Raw genomic sequence first — 16,953 nt, 5'->3', positions numbered from 1 at the left:
GCTGGAAGCGGCGCGGCCGAGGGACGTACCGGCCACCGCTTCCAGCAGCCCCCATTGGCCTGGAGCGGCGAACCGCGGCCAGTGGGAGCCACGATCAGCCGGACCTGTGGACGAGGCAGGTAAACAAACCGGCCCGGCCCGCCAGGGGCTTTCCTTACACAAGCGGCGTCCCAAGTTTGGAAAACACTGATATAGACATTAATTATTCTAAATAAAGATTTTAAAGTGAAGCACTTCCTCTAAAAATCTTTAAAAGCAAATCATATAGATATTTTGTTTTTACACAAGATAGATTTGAATTGCTGCTTTTAATACATTTCTCTATCATTCTCACATAAATAGAAACTAGAACTATTCCTGTGAAAATGACAGGGACATGCAGCATTGATATGGTGTTAAAGATGTGGTTGAAATTATCTTTTTATTTGTTTGTTTATTTTACCAATAGGAACATTTACCTGGAAAGTCATTTACCTTTTGGGTATGGCTCGAAGCAATACTGGACCTAATTAAAAAACACATTCTTCCTCTTTGGATTGACGGGTGAGCAATATACTGGCAATTGTCCATTAACGTAACAAGCTTATCTCATTTGTCCCTTCTCTTTATTAAGTCTACATTCAGCATTACAGAAAAGAATTTCCAAAGGCCTAAAAATCTCCAAGTCTGCCATATTGTTTGCAATTATTTGTAGCCTAAAGAAAACTCTACTGAAACTATTCAAAGTGGATTTTATATTTCTCCCTTATGGACTCAGTTAGTTTACAGGCAAGTAATATGATAAATTTTGTCATGCTCCACACTGTGATGGGGGCCCATGCTGTGTTCCTGTGCAGATAAAACTCCCACTAACTTCATGTGGAGCCTTTGTGAAGTCTATAGCAGTGGGCCCTATAAAACCAGCCTTTTACTTTGATTGGCACTTATCTGGCATTGCAAGATAAAAGTTGGGAAATGAATGCCACAGAATGGATGCTGTAATTACTCTGTAAGTAAAGCCATAATTTTCTTATACTTGCAGGTATATAATGGGATTTGTGAGCAAGGAGAAAGAACGAGTTTTGCTCAGGGACAAAATGCCTGGAACATTTTTATTAAGGTTTAGTGAAAGCAACCTGGGGGGAATTACATTTACCTGGGTGGACCAGTCAGAAAACGGTAAGTGCAGCTTAAAAGTGTAAAATTCAAGACAACCTAAACTATAAATGATAGGTGAAATGTGTAGCTGATTATGACTGTTGACCTCTTTGCCTATTCACAATTATATTGCCTTTGTGTCTTTACAGGAGAAGTAAGGTTCCACTCAGTGGAACCCTATAATAAAGGTCGTTTAACTGCGCTGCCATTTGCTGACATTTTGCGAGATTACAAAGTTATTTTGGCAGACAATGTTCCTGAAAATCCACTGAAATATCTGTATCCAGATATTCCCAAAGATAAAGCCTTTGGCAAATACTACAGCAGTCAGCCAAATGAAGGTTGGGCTCTATAGTCTATATTTATCCTTTTTGGAAAGTAACATTAAATTCAGATGATATGCAAATGAACTTTTTTCTAAGGAAAACAAATGTTTACTTGTGAAAACATTACCTCATTTTATGGAATGCCTTTATAAAAACTGTACTTGTTTTCTCATGCACCCCCTGTCTGCCTGTTGTTTCCACTTGTTGTCTCTTGTCGTATACTTAGATTGTAAGCTCTTTGGGGCAGGGACTGTGTTTTTATTGTGTGTTTGTTCAGCACTTAGCATAGTTGGACCCTACTCTATGAACTGTAGGTACTACAGCAATACAAATAATAAATAACAATGACACATAGGCCTGGTCTACTGGGGTGGGAGGCAGGATCGATCTAAGTTATGCAACGTCAGCTACATGAATAGCGTAGCTGAAGTCGACGTACTTAGATCTACTCACCGCGGTGTCTTCACTGTGGTACATCGACGGCTGACGCTCTCCCGTCGACTCCGCCTGCGCCTCTTGCCCTGGTGGAGTACTGGAGTTGAAGGGAGAGCACCCGGTGGTCGATTTCTCGCGACTAGATTAGACGCGATAAATCGATCCCCGCTGGATCGATCGGTGCCCATTGATCCAGTGGGTAATGTAGACAAGCCCTTAGATATGCACAAGCTAAGAAACATCTCTGAGAAAGCAGTCATATTAGAGGAAGTTATTCAATTCATTATTTACAAAAATATATTTACTTTCAAATTACATTTCTTTGCCCATGTTTCAGATATTTATTTCTATTTACAAGACCACTTGTTAATCTGCTTCCAGAATTATGTAGCAGTGTCACTTGCTGTTTCTTCAGTTCCAAGAACCTCTCATTTGAGGTTCAGGGGACTTACTCTCATGGGCTGTTTGCCAATACTAACTTATAATTCCAGATCCCATGTAATATATATTGACTAAAATTGTCAGTGTAGTCAGAATTACTTGTGAATGAACACAATCCTATTTTGTCCTCTCATGAAAGGTTTCAGATAAATGCAAATGTTTGCAGGATTGGCTTCTAAAGGCTCAGACCTGCAAAGATTTGAACACATACCTATAATGCATTTAAGTACTCCTCATGACTTCAAAGGAACTTCTTAAGTGAGTCCAGTTACTTATGTGTGTACATCTGTGTAGGTTCAAATCCTGTCTTGTTGCCCATGTTCTTGTTGCCCATTTATGATTAAAAAAATAGTTATGTTTCCCTTTCAATACATTATGCTCTACAGCTTTTAAAATATTTGTATTAAATCTCCGTAACTAATAAGCATAGAAACTTTAGGGCATTTTTAAAAATTTTCTTAATGTTGATTCTTTTTTAGTCTCAAGACCTACAGAAGGAGGGGTCAAAGGTTATGTCCCCGCTGTATTTATCCCAATCTCCAAAATGTGAGTAATCTAAGAGCTGTTTTACACTTTGGATGTTTTTCATTAAGTCTGTGTACCTCCCTTCACCCCGCAGTTTCTTTGATTCCATTTTTTCCCATGGAAATACCTAGTGGTAGCAACACAGAGATATGGGCCCCAATTCTCTGGTCTGGCAAAGGAGTACTCAGTGTAAAGCTGGGGGAATAAGTAAAGCGGGCTTTAAAAACCACCTTTTCTTCCCCAGTCCTGGTGCTGTCTATGCATCAGGAAGGTATGCAAAATAAATTAGAGAAGCCTTTAGGCTCCTCTAATGTGTTCCAGCTTTTAATGTCCCCCAGAATCTTGGGTATGGTAGCTGGGTTTTACCTTTCTTTCCCTGACTACAGCTCCTGCATCAAGTGGCCAGAAAGTGGAGAAGGAGCTCCTCTGCAGTTCTAGATCACAGGAAGATCCCCCTATGCAGGCAGAATTAACAAATTAAACAAGGTTTAAACAAGAATTAACTGTAGTAGCACAATGTGTACAGTATGTTTTTGTGTGTGTGCCAGCAGCTATATCTTTTCAAGGTATTCTCATTGATGTTGTTGGCTAATAGGACATTAGCATGCAGTTGGCTCTTTCACAGGCTACTTGCTGCTAAATCAGTGTTACCCAAACACAGATCTATATGATTATTTCCATGTATGCATCCCTTATTGATGCATTAAGTTGCAAAGGGGTTTCTTCCCATTATTTCCTAATCATCTTTAAGGTTATTTATTTTATTTGTGTTTCTTTTAAGCCTGTATGATTCCACAGATCCACATTCTCCATCAGATCTTCTTCCCATGTCTCCAAGTGTTTATGCTGTGCTGAGAGAACACCTGAGTCCCACAGTAATTGAAACTGCTGTATGTTGCAAGTTTTTTCATTCATAATTTACTACTAAGCAAATGGGGTCTACTTTGTGGAGAGAAAGAGTTACCAGTGGAGAGAAAGGCTTCTTTTGCAGTGCAAACGGGTGAGAGTACAGTTGTAACCATTAAAAAGTCAGCACTTGCCTTCAGTTCCCATACAGTGCTATGGGAGATAACCCAGTTCTTTCCTATTCTAAATACAGTAGAATTCTTCAGTATGGTATGGAATGTTGTCTTTTTCATGGTAACCATTGTACTATGAACTTTATATCTTAGAACTTTGCAATGCAAGGATCTCAAAATTCCATGCAAGGATCTCCAATTTCTGTACACACATTAATTAAGTTTCAACACCCATAACTGTAAGTAAGTATTGTACCGATTTTACAGATAACACAGAGGGCTTGATTCACCCATTGCCATGCATTTTATGTAGTTGCCATTTCTGATTTGGTAGCATTTTACAGACACTTTGCACTAATGAAAATGACTACTTCCGCTGCATGGTGTAGCTGGGTCTGTCTCGGGGATGTTAAAGGTGAACTGAAATGTCTTAACTAAACAAATACAAAACATTCATTAAAAGTCCACGGAGAGACTTAAAACTTACATTGCAAATGTATTTATTTATTTTAAAATCATTTTCTATTTTACTTGCCTGCAAAGAACTGCATTCAGAGCTCTGTGCAGAACATGAGGCAGCTCAGCCTCACAAGTTGCACCCAAAGCAGGAGAGGTTCTTACATTTCTTAGCCTGGTTTAAATATTTGGGGACCGAACCTGGGCTGGTGTGATTTGAAGCTCTCCCGTCACCATCGGCATAGTAGCATCTTCACTAAAGCACTACAGCAGCACAGCTGCAGCTGTGGCGCTGTACGTGAAGACAAGCACACAGTATGTGGCAAGAGGGAACTTTTAGTGTACAGTAGCAGAGTCCAAGGGGCGAGTTAGTGCACAGCAAGCTAGTGTGCTGTATATCCACTTCTCAGCTTGCCACATACTAAGTCTCCATGTAAACAAGCCCCTAATTTCCCCAGAGTGTGAGTGGGTGTGTGCGTGGGGCATCTCCCTCTGTATAGTTCTAGGAACTGAACCTAAACTACCAGTGTCTCTTTAAGTGGCTAAGGTGGGGAACCATTACATAAGTCAGGGCTTAGTTTGCACTGTGAGTGTGTGTTTGTCACTGGAAGTAATTTGAGCAAACTGTGGCTTGTTTGTTTTGTTTTTAAATATGCAGCAATAATTGCCTTAAAGCTGATGTTTTCATTCCTCTCTTCTAGCTGAGTTCTCCATATTCAGCTGACTGAAATGCAGACACCATGAAGAACAACAAAGCAGCCAAAATGCTTTATAAAATGAAAGTTTAAAAAAAAGAAGTTGTTTATGCAGCTTTGTAAATAAGGGTTTCCTGGAAGCCAATGCGATGTTCTTCTTGGGCCTACATGTACTTTCAAATGCATGTAAATCAGAAGCCTCCCCAGAGAAGTCACTGAAGTTACAAACATCTGGCATCATTTGCGTCCTGCCACTGAAGTTCTCACTCAAGGGAATATTACCTCTTAACTCAATGGGCCAAATCTTTCCCTGGTGTGCAACTCCATTGACTTCAGTGGCGTTACACTAGGTATGAATTTAGCCCAGTGGGACTGCTTATGGAAATAAGGACTGCAGTATTGCTGTAAAATAGGACTTATGGTAGGATGGAGATGTTCTGTTCATGAAACATTTTGAAAGCAAGACTTTAGAATAACTAAAGAGAGTTAAGATGTGTTCAGAAAATCAGGATTCATGCTGTACATTTCATGTTCTGTTTTTATAATGTCTATTTCTTTGGCTTTTATTTTAAATTAAAGGTTCTCATCCGTCCCTTCATGACACTGACCGTAGGTGCCAGGAGTCAGCCTTTGCTGCCATGAACGGCTTTCAGTACAAAGGGACAGATTTTATCTTCCTGCAGTAAAATCCATGGAAGGGAAGGAGGAGGAGAAGGGAATAATGAGAATAGAAGAGTTCTCTAGAAACTCTAGAGCAGGGGTGGGTAGTAAATTAGTTTTTGCTAAGGTCTAAATTTCTCAGTCTAGGTAGAGTCAAGGTCCAGACTCCAGAGAAAATAATAAAAATAACGATAATAAGTAAATAAAAAGATTTTGGGGTCCATTTAAAAGTATCCGGCAGTCCGAATTTGTCCTGCGGGCCACCTGTTGATTACCCCTGCTCTAGAGGCACTACACTTCGAAGGTCACTAAATTTCTGTACCTCCATTCCGCATTTGTAAAGCAGGGTTAATAAAATCTCTGTCTTGCAGGACAGTTGTGAGAGTAAATTTATTCATGGTTGTGAGGCACTATGATGAGTACCTCAGAAAAGCCCATGAAGAAAGAAAACAGTCCTTATTCAATGCAGGGTTTAGATGGTGTGCCATAATCAAGGCCTTAGGGACACAGAATGATTAAAAAGGATACCAAAGAGCTGCTTCATTTGCTGAGTACTGTCCAACTTGCGCCTAGTCATAGTCCAAAGTTACAAAAAGAGCTAAATTACCTCAGATACAGATGTAAATAAGCAGAATAACCAGTTCTTAACATAAAAGGTTATTTGCCTTTTTAAAGCAGCCAAGTTACTGTTAGTCATGACAGTCTGTCGTTTCTCAGAATTACCCATGACAACTTAACTGTTTTAGAATAACTTAAACACTGACAATTACAAAAGATAGATATCCAAGTTCTGCCTGTGAAGTATGCAGTCTTGAGCATACTTAATTGTGCAAGCAAAATATGCATTTGTACAAGCAAGCGGTAAGGTACAACATAGGCCTGGTCTGTGCTAGAAATTAGATCAGTTTAACTATTTCGGTCAGGAGTATGAAAAATCCACAACCCGAGTGGCATTGTTAAACCAACCTAAGTCCTCATGTAGACAGCACTATGTTAATGGAAGAATTCTTCCGTTAACCTAACTACTGCCTCTCGAGAAGGTGGATTACCTATGCCCATAGGAGAACCCCTTTCTTCAGTGTAGGTAGTGTCTACAGTGAAGCGCTACAACTGTGCAGCTGTGCCACTAGAGCATTTTAAGTGTAGGCAAGCCTTTGGCACCTGAGATGAAATCCTCGCCCCATTGAAGACAATGAGAGGTTTGTTATTGACTTCAGTGGGGCCAGGATTTCATGCCTACTCCCCACCCCCAACAAAAAAGAGTGACCCTCAACATTTACCATACAGTTCTGTTTGCTGGGCACCTCCAAAGGTATCTTACTAAGGCCTTTTGTGGGCCATCCCTGGAGGCTCTCACATTTAAATAGATAGTGTACCTGGGACCTGAAAGCAAAACGATACCAATGTATTACCTTTGGTAGGCCTGTTTTAGCTCTTAGCCTAGTGGTTTCGCTGATAGTACTATAACATTAAATTGAAAAGTTCTAGAACAATCTTAGGATTCCTGCTCCTCTGGTCACGAGAAGTAAGGGTCAGTGCACAGAGCCACTATGAGCATCTCCAAGTAGCAGCATAGGGAAAAATCCGCCGGGGCAGGGATGTAAGATCAGAGTATATGGTTAGAAGTGGAATAAGCAGTAGGGCGTCCAGCTCTTCCCCACTAGTATTGTCCTCAGTTGTAAACTGTCGGGAAAGCAAAGGGAGAGCCCCAATGATCTGATCCACCTGGCATCTCCTTGCTGGGCAAATGGAGTATGTTTAAAATAAATGAATACATTTTTTTTCGCTGTCTAGTCTGAATGATTTGTACCTAGTCAGGGGGATGTAGTCAAACTTTGAAAACCCAATGACCGTAAGTAATTCTCCAGAAACATGGCATAGAGCTGATATTAAACCGTGTATATAGTTTCATAATCTCTGTAATTTATACATGACTAATAGAAATAAAATTAGATTTTGTTTTGCTGTTGGATACTTGGTCTTGTGGGACTTTTAAAGATAAGACAAAAGTGGAAGCACTCAGTCGCCTTGGTTGTTCCTGAGTCTGAACCACCAGTGTGAACTGAGACATTTAAAGAGGCAAACATCAAATTCATCCAGCATCTGCCACCACACAGTTTGTTTAATCTATAATGCTTCTGTGACCTAGTGGGGAGCCAGCTGTGGTCACTCAATTAGGGTGAATTGCAAAGAATGGGGCAGACAATCCCCATAAATCTGGTGGATATTCCAATACTTAGATTCACCAAGACAGCATAAAACAGCTTCTTTATTACCTTACTTTTTACTCAGAAGTCCAAACAACACAGTTCCCTTAAAGTGATCTAGCCTCCGGCCTCCATCCATGTACCCACATCAAATATGATGAAAATTTCTGTAAATCTTATTTCATCATATAAAAGAAAAGGTTCCACCAATCCCAAAGGACCAGACACACAACCTCCCAGGTTAATGAATGTTTCAGATCTTACCCAAATACACGCTACAGCCAAGGCTTATTAACTATACTAAAATTTATTAAAAAACAAGAGAGAGTATGGTTAAAAGATCAGTATACATACAGGCATGAGTTCAATCCATTGCGGTTTAGATTCATATCAGAGATGGTGAGCTTTGTAGTTGCAAGGAGTTCCTTTAGAATTCAGTTCAGAGGTCATAGTCCAATGTCCAAATATCATATTCAGGGCATACCAGCAGTGGCAGAGCTCCGGCCTTGTCCCCATGGGTCTCGCGCTTCCAGGCAGTTTATGCTAGCCTCAGAGGCTTACTGCGACCCTCCATGTAGCCCTTCTCTCTCTAGGGCTAGAGTTACAGTCTACTGAGCCCATTTCATCATAAGCCAGCAAGGAGGTTGGTGAGAGAGCTCCCACAGTCTCTGTTGTCCCTACAGGCTTATTCCAGAACAGCTTAGCCTCCTGTCCTGCCAGGGGCCTGTCTTCCCCTCCCAGGAGGTGTTTCTGTAGTGCCGAGTTGCGGGGAACCTGGGCCCACCCTCTACTCCGGGTTCCGGCCCAGGGACCCTAATGGCAGCAGCTGTTGGCAGCCGACCTTTCACCGCCAGGCTGCTACATTTCCCTGTGCCACTTCCCCACAGCTCCCCCACTTCTCTCTCCCAACGCCTTCTTCACCCTTACCTTAGGGCTCCCTTTCCAGTGGTTTCAGGGTGTCTTCATTACCCAGCCCTTCAGCCGCACTTCCTCTCTTCTGGCTCCCTGGCTCTCTTTGGCCTGACTGGAGTGAGCCCTTTTATAGTATCAGAGGGGCCTAATTAGAGTCAGGTGTTCACATTAGCTTAACGGCCTCACCTGACTCTTTGCAGGTTAATTGGAATCAGGTGTTCTCATTAGCCTGGAGCAGCCCCTGCTCTGGTCGGGGAACAGAAAACTGGTTATCCAGTGGCCAGTATATCTGCTTTCGACTACTCTGCTGTACCCTACTGGCCTGGGTCTATCACACAGCATAACTGGGATCTTAGTCTTGCGACTCAAACTTCCCCTGATGAAGCCTAAGCAGATCTGAGATGACAGAATCAGGACCCAAGGATCTTTTATACAATTTCATGTCTTTTGATGAATTGGAGTTCCTCAGGGTAATTAGGATGACTTTGAAGGAGGTCCATCACCGGTACTTAGCTATACGAATTAACATAAAACCATTTGCTTGTTCCTCCACCATTCACAGTACATTTCAAAGAGAGATGAATACTGAGATATCCCATGTTTACAATTCATTTAAATTATAGGATGTTCTTTTGACCTCTGAATTATCAGAATACAGCCTAGACGGGGACTGTTGATTACATTGTTGACCCTACTCATACATATGTAAATACACAAAAATACAAACATTATCCCCCCACGTCTTTTGAGGGTTATTTATTTTGCAGGATGTTTAACCCATTCTAGCCATGCATCACAGCGTCTCAAAACAAAAAAATGATGCATATAGAACGTTCTTGACCATGTAAACCGCCTAGAAGTGTGTGTTAATCTCTGTGATGTCCCATATCTTAGCTCTGCTCTGGCCAATTGGAAACAAAAGGCTAATCATCAAAAAAATCAGATTTGAAAGAATAAGACCCTTTCGAAACACAGATTCTTCTTCTTCTTCTTCAAGTGCTTGCTCATATCCATTCCATATTAGGTGTGTGCGCTCACCACATGCACAGGTGCCGGAAGTTTTTGCCTCAGCAGTATCCATAGGGAACCAGCTCTGACACCCTCTGGAGTGGCGCCCGCATGGTGCAGTATAAGGGGCACTGCCGGCTCCCCCCACCCTCAGTTCCTTCTTGCCATCAGTGACGGTGGTAGAACGTCTGCTGCTTTGGCTAGCATTGATTCCTTCTCTGTTCTTGTGAACTTTGAAATCCTGTAAAGTAGGTATACATAGTTGGTAGTTTTCGTAGTTACCCTTAGTAGTAGTCTCAAACTCTTTGTTAGTCCCGAACACGACCCAGCCTTTAAGCCCCAGTCCCTAGGCTTTAAGCCCTGCGATCACTGCAAATGGCCTATGCCCGTCAGTGATCCATATACCAGCTGCCTAAGGTGCATAGGCGAGGGGCACATAAGTGACAAGTGCCATATCTGCAAGTCCTTTAAACCTAGAACGAAGAAGGAGTGCGATACCCATCTGAAAGCGCTCCTAATGGAGTTGGCACTCACTCCGGCACCGGAGCAGTGGTCTGACTCCGCACCGAGCACCGTGGCCTCCGTGCGCAAGCTGACACCGGTCTCCCTCCATGGCTCCGGTCAAGAAGCCGAAAAAGACTTTGAGGGGAAGATCTCCTACCTCCTGCAAGGGAAAGGAGAGGGCAGGGGGTGAGCCAAGACCCGTGTCAGGCAGCTCACCATCCCCCTCGGGAGGTTGGGCCCCAGCTCAAATCGAGCAGTGCAACCCATCCCATCCCATACCTTGCCTGAGACTCCGGATAGTGGTGCAGGCGCCAGCCAGCTTCAGGTGCCATCGACGCCCGAAGCCCTTCAAGCAGCTCAGGAGATCCTGACACTCCTGGTGCCGCCCACACCAGCTCCTGCAGTACCCCGGTCTTGGGGAAAATCTGCGTTGGGATCTATTCGTGTGTCCCCACTTCAGCGCACCGTTCCCCATCGAGAGGGACATCCCACCAGCATTTGCCCGCCCGCAGCTGTCACGCCTCAGGACGGGAGAGGTAGGCTCAGCGGAGCCCCTTCAGACCCCACACTGGGGGCACTGATCGAGGGACTCGAGGCGTACCTCGTCATTAGATTGGCACAGACCCTCTGAGGCACGTGCCACCTGGCAAGAACTCCGGGACCATCTTCAAGGGCCCAGTACCGATTCCAGGACCAATCGGGGACCAAAGACCACCAATCACTGGCCCGTCATCGCCCATCTCAAAAAAGGAAGGTCACCCTCCTGAGGACGATCCTCCCGGCAATCAGCTCATAGTAGCTCCCAATCCCATTTGAAGTCCCGGTACCAGTCGAGTAGCGTGAGGAGTGGATTGCTGGGTATCCGACGCAGATCCGCCCAACACCATCGGTCCCAGAGAGCCTGATCAAGACAGTCTCACTAGGTTGGCTTCGGGATGCAGCGACCGGCACCAGTTGGACAAGAGCCACTGCTCAACCTGATCCTGGTCGCCCGGGACCGACCGCTCTGCTGGTAGCTCCAGCTCGGAGCGGGGTTCCCTGAATGCGGGACAAGACCCAGTACCGACTACGTTATCAGCACCAAAACCTGTCCAATGGCCCCAAGCAAGTGGCCGGTACCATGGTACCCATGGAACCCTTGGGGGTTCAACCAGCCTTCCCAGGCTGCCTGATCGGTTTTGTGAGCCTCGGAGAGGCCAGCGGTCTTGGTATCCCGTCCCTATCTGGTGCTGGAGACTTCAGGGGGGTAAGACCCAGGAGGACCCAGGGGAGCAAGCTGCTGGACCACCAATGGACGTGGAGGTTCCTGGGGCACCGGTATCATCATCATCGTCGCCAGACAAGGCTCTCACAGGGTCCCCTTACCCAGTTCCTCAGGATGATGCCAAGAACATTTGAAGAGGGTTGTTTCTAACCTGGGGCTTCAGCCACAGGAATTGGAAGAGCCCTCAGATTCTCTGTTTGATGTCCTCTGCTCCGCAGCTCCTGCCAGGGTGGCTCTACCCCTTCATGAAGGGGTTTCTAAAATCACTAATGCCCTGTGGCAGACCCCCTCTTCCCTGGCCCCATCTCTAAAAGAGCCGAACGCAAGTACTTCATGCCAACCAAAGGGCATGAGTACTTATACTCCCACCCGGCCCCCAATTCTCTTGTGGTTGAGGGGGTTAACCACAAGGAGAGACAGGGAAAACCCGGGGCCACCACAAAAAATAAAGACACGTGGAGGCTGGATCTTTTCGGGTGAAAGGTTTATTCCTCTTCCAGCCTTCAGCTGAGAGTGGCCAACCACTAAGCCCTCCTTGGCCGATATGACTTCAATATGTGGCAAGCCAAGGCCAAGTTCAAAGGGTCTCTCCCGGAGGTTTTCTGAGCTATCCTTGATGAGGGCACGACATGGCCAGGGCAGCCGTCCAGGCAGCTGCAGACGCTGCTGCCCGCACCATGGCTTCCGCTGTCTCCATGCGGCGAGCCTCTCGGCGGCTCCTCTCTGGGTTGTCCACCGAGACTCAGCAGTCAATGCAGGACCTGCCCTTCGACGGCCGGGCCCTGTTTGCGGAGCAAACAGACAGCAAGTTGCATGGCCTCCAGGACTCCCGCTGTGATGGGTTGGATCACAGAAAACCCCTTGGGAACTGCCAACTGATGTGCCAAGACTACCTCTGAGCCTGTTTTCCCTGGCAGTTTGGGACTTCAGAACCTTGCCTAGTTTGAGCCAGACATGCTAGCCTGCTACAAACATAGACGCCAGTCTGAACCCTGTCCCCTAAAAGCTGCAGGCTTAACTGAAAACAGTTTAAGAAGTGTTCCTGTCTCCAACACTCAGATGCCCAGCTCCCAATGGGGTCCAAACCCCAAATAAATCCGTTTTACCCTGTATAAAGCTTATATAGGGTAAACTTATAAATTGTTCGCCCTCTATAACACTGATAGAGAGATATGCACAGTTGTTCCCCACCCCCCAGATATTAATACATACTCTGGGTTAATTAATAAGTAAAAAGTGATTTTATTAAATACAAGAAGTAGGATTTAAGTGGTTCCAAGTAATAACAGACAGAACAAAGTGAATTACCAAGCAACATATAACACGCAAGTCTAAACCTAATACAGTAAGAAAATGATTACAGATGAAATCTCACCCTCAGAGATGTTCCAGTAAGCTTCTTTTACAGACTAGCCTCCTTCTAGTCTGGGTCCAACAATCACTCACATCCCTGTGGTTACTATCCTTTGTTCCAGTTTCTTTCAGGTATCCTTTGGGGGTGGAGAGGCTCTCTCTTGAGCCAGCTGAAGACCAAAAATGGAGGGGTCTCCCAAGGCTTTATATAGTTTCTCCTTGTGGATCTAAATCCCTCCCTCCCCCTGTGTAGAATCCCCTCTATAAGATGGAGTTTTGGAGCCACATGGGCAAGTCACATGTCCATGGATGACTTAAGTTCCTTACCAGCCAGGCCACATTCCTGGGAAAGCTCCGATGTGGATTGGCATCTCCAAGTTCATTGTTAGTTTAAGTATTTCTTGATTGGGCACTTGCTGAGAATAGTCTTTTCTCAGGAAGCTGACCAACTGCTTCACTGAGGCTACTTAAAATTAAACAAGTACATAGCCAATATTCATAACTTTGAATACAAAAATGATACATGCATACAAATAGGATGAATATATTCAGTAGATCATAACCTTTACAGAGATATGTTACATGGCATATGTAGCATAAAACATATTCCAGTTATGTCATATATACATTCATAAGCATATTCCTATAAAGCATTATGGGGTACAACGTCACACCCCCACCACCCAAAAAAACCCTGGGTCTCTACATCCCAGCCCCGGCGTGTAAGTGGTTCAAACTGCAGCAGCCACAGGGCCAGGGGAGTCAGCCTCGGCAGGACCAGCCCCATAAATGAGCCAACGGCTACAAGCGCCGCCCAAGCCAGCCGCCTCCATGATCTGCCCAATTGGGCTTGACCCATAATAAGCAGGGGGCCAAACAGTCATTTTGAGGATGCGCACAAGGACAAACTACCAGACTATTCCCTGGATCCGTCCTTCCCTGTGTTCTCCAACCACCTTTCCTTCTTCCTCCCTCCCTGGACGGCTATAATCTCGAACCGATGTGTTCTCAGCACAGTGAAACAGGGTTATACTCTCCAGTTCCTTTCTACCCCCTCTTCCCACCCGTCTTCCCTGTCCCTCTTCAGGGACCCCTCTCACAGAGTCTCCTCGTGCAGGAGGTAAAGGGGTGACTACAGCTGGGTGCGGTGGAAGAAGTTCCTCTTGAGTACAGGAACAAGGGGCTCTATTCCCAGTACTTTTTAATCCGAAAGGCCAAGGGCGGTCTATGGCCCATCCTGGACCTGCGAGACCTCAACAAGTACCTAAAGAAGTTAAAGTTCCGCATGGTTTCTCTGGCTTCTATTATCCCCTCCCTTGATCCGGGAGACTGGTATGCCACCCTCGACTTGAACGATGCATACTTCCACATAGCGATCTTTCAAGGGCACAGACTCTTCCTCCAGTTTACAGGGAGGCCCCACCATTACCAGTTTGCGGTCCTCCCGTTCGGCCTGGCAACAGCACCGAGTGTTTACCAAGTGCATGTCAATGGTAGCAGCTTACTTCAGGCGCCAGAGTATTCAGATCGGCCCATACCTTGACGACTGGCTCATCAATGGCAGCTCCAGGTCTCAAGTCCAAAGGGATGTCGCGGTGGTTCAAGCCACATGCCGCTCTCTGGGCCTACTGGTAAACAACAAAAAGTCAACATTAGTGCCAGTGCAGAGGATAGAGTTCATCGGAGCGGTCCTTGACTTGACCTGCGCCAGGGTGTTCCTGCCGCTGGAAAAGTTCCACACGTTGACGAACCTCGTCGCAGAATTCTCCGCGTTCCCTCGGACTACAGCCAGGGTCTGTCTGCGCCTCCTGGGTCACATGGCAGCGTGCACTTACGTGGTCTGCCATGCCAGGCGCCAAATGCGGCCCCTGCAACAATGGCTGGGGACGGTTTATTCCCAGTCCCGAGACCCGCTGGAAAAGATTGTTACCATTCCCCAGGCGATACTTACCTCGCCGCGATGGTGGACCGACCACAGGATAGTCCTGGAAGGGGTTCCTTTTGACAACCCCTCTCACTCCATCGAGTTGGTGTGGGATACCTCAGACCTTGGCTGGGTGCGCATCTCGGTGACCTCCAGACACAGGGGATGTGGTCCCCGGAGGAGGCAAAGTTACGCATAAATGTCAAAGAGCTCCGAGCAGTCTGGCTGGCATGTGGCATCTTCCTGCCCCACCTGTCAGGCAAGGTGGTACAAGTCCTGACGGACAACACAGCTTCGATGTTCTACATCAACAGGCAAGGGGAGCGCGCTCGTCGACTCTCTGTCAAGAGGCACTCCATCTATGGGACTTCTGTATCAGCCACAAAACGCACCTGGAAGCTTGTCACCTTCCCAGTGTCAAGAATACGCTGGCGGACCAGCTCAGCAGGGACACAGCAGCTGATAACTGCACTTTCACTTTCATTGTACTTTGCAGCTGCAAAGTGAAAAATTGTCTAAAGATCACAAAGACAAATATGCTGAACTTAGAGTTTTGCCACATCATCACAATGCAACGAATTAAACAGAAACATGAAAATTTCAGTTGCCACCTGGCTCTTTTACTTAAAAAGACGATACCTGTAACCAGACCTCAGCAGGATTACAATCCACAAGGTTTACCATATGCACTTTGCATCAGGATTTTGTTCCCTGACAGTGACATTTTGAAAATTGTTTATAGACAGATCCCAAAGTAAAACAGGAAAGGAGGCGTATGTACTGGAGGCCTGTTCCAAAGCCCAAACTTTTATTCTTCCATTGTTTTGCCAATCTTTTATTCCTGTTCTGGGAGAACAAGATATGCCTCTGTTTCTCTGAATATCAGTTAATACAATGGTCCAAAGAAAATCATAAAGGAAAGAAAACAAGAAACAAAAAGAAACTATCAGAAAATCCAGTGGGGGAATGATGCTAAATGTCAGGGATGATAATAAGGAACATTCTTTGATTTCTGGCTGTAGTTGTTCACCAGTCAAAAACTACTGTATCTTACATGGAAATCTTGGTTATAGTTTAGAAATGGGAAAGGTCAAGTATATTTGTATGTCCTATTTTTAACCCTTTGCATCTTATTTCTTCCCACTGTATAATACAGAATCTGGTGAAGTTTGCTTCCATCCACATACAGTTAACCTTTAATTAATTTTAAACAGTTTAAGCAGTTCAGAATCAAATTATGTTTGGCTTCCACCGTGTACATGCCAACAAATGCCAACATTGCATGTCTTTAACTGGTGGTTGACAAACCATGAGATGTTTTATTCCAAATGTAAAAAGAGGGTCATTTTTGACCGCATTTTATTTGACAGCTCTTTATCCTAGAGTTTTTAAACTCTTTAAGAAAAAAAAACTTCTACATGTGAGGAAACCCCAAAATATTCAGAGCAATAGCTCATTCCCTACTAAAAATTAGGGGAAATAATGGCGGTGTAAGAAGATTTGGAAAGAAAGTGTAGCTGCAAACCTAACCATGGCATGGCAACCAGTGTTTCTGTAACTCAGGCCCCCTCATGAAAGGTCGCTTCTTCCACAAGTACCCAGAAAAAATGAGTGAATAAGTCATCACACACACGAAAACATCATGATTATTTCCTCCTCTGTACTTCCCAGTGCATCCTGTCCGCTTTGAATCCATCTTGTCTAGATTTGGAGTGGCTGTCTGTATTGTGTGTATAGTACAGTGTCAAGCACATTGTCAGTGCTTCATAAAATTCACAATAGCTCATTTTCACCCCAATTTTCGATTAACACATATGTAACACCTCTAGTATTATTACCAACAGAAGATTTGCAAAATTATGTTGCAACCACAAAGGAGATATTATGGTTGTATTTTTATGATGGATCAAAATTGCTTTTGCTGTTTTCAAAATATTGGTCCTGTGTCTCTGCCCTTGTAAACAGTGCCTTGGTGACAAGCATGTCTATAAACAAAACGATGTTACTTCTCTTCCACCAGCATTGTGAAATGTGCTGGCAACTACCTGACACCCATCTTCCACCCCAGAGGTGGCTGCAATTCAGTG

The 16,953-nt window shown here is 44.7% G+C and overlaps 1 protein-coding gene across 1 annotated transcript; it reads left to right on the top strand.

Annotated features, from left to right (window-relative positions):
• Positions 1-448: 448 nt before the first annotated feature.
• LOC112105098 (signal transducer and activator of transcription 4-like) lies at positions 449-7,608 on the top strand (the record flags this gene model as incomplete). Its single annotated transcript, XM_026662033.1, has 6 exons — positions 449-543; positions 1,022-1,158; positions 1,287-1,478; positions 2,819-2,885; positions 3,646-3,754; positions 5,041-7,608. Coding segments are annotated over 6 exons (627 nt in total), but the record flags the coding sequence as incomplete, so codon positions are not given.
• Between the last annotated feature and the right edge of the window lie 9,345 nt (positions 7,609-16,953).

The sequence above is a fragment of the Terrapene carolina genome, unplaced genomic scaffold (genome assembly GCF_002925995.2).
Source record: "Terrapene carolina triunguis isolate 2854851 unplaced genomic scaffold, T_m_triunguis-2.0 Scaffold21591, whole genome shotgun sequence".
NCBI classification, from domain to species: Eukaryota; Metazoa; Chordata; order Testudines; family Emydidae; genus Terrapene; species Terrapene triunguis.
This window is presented reverse-complemented; position numbering and strand designations above follow the sequence as displayed.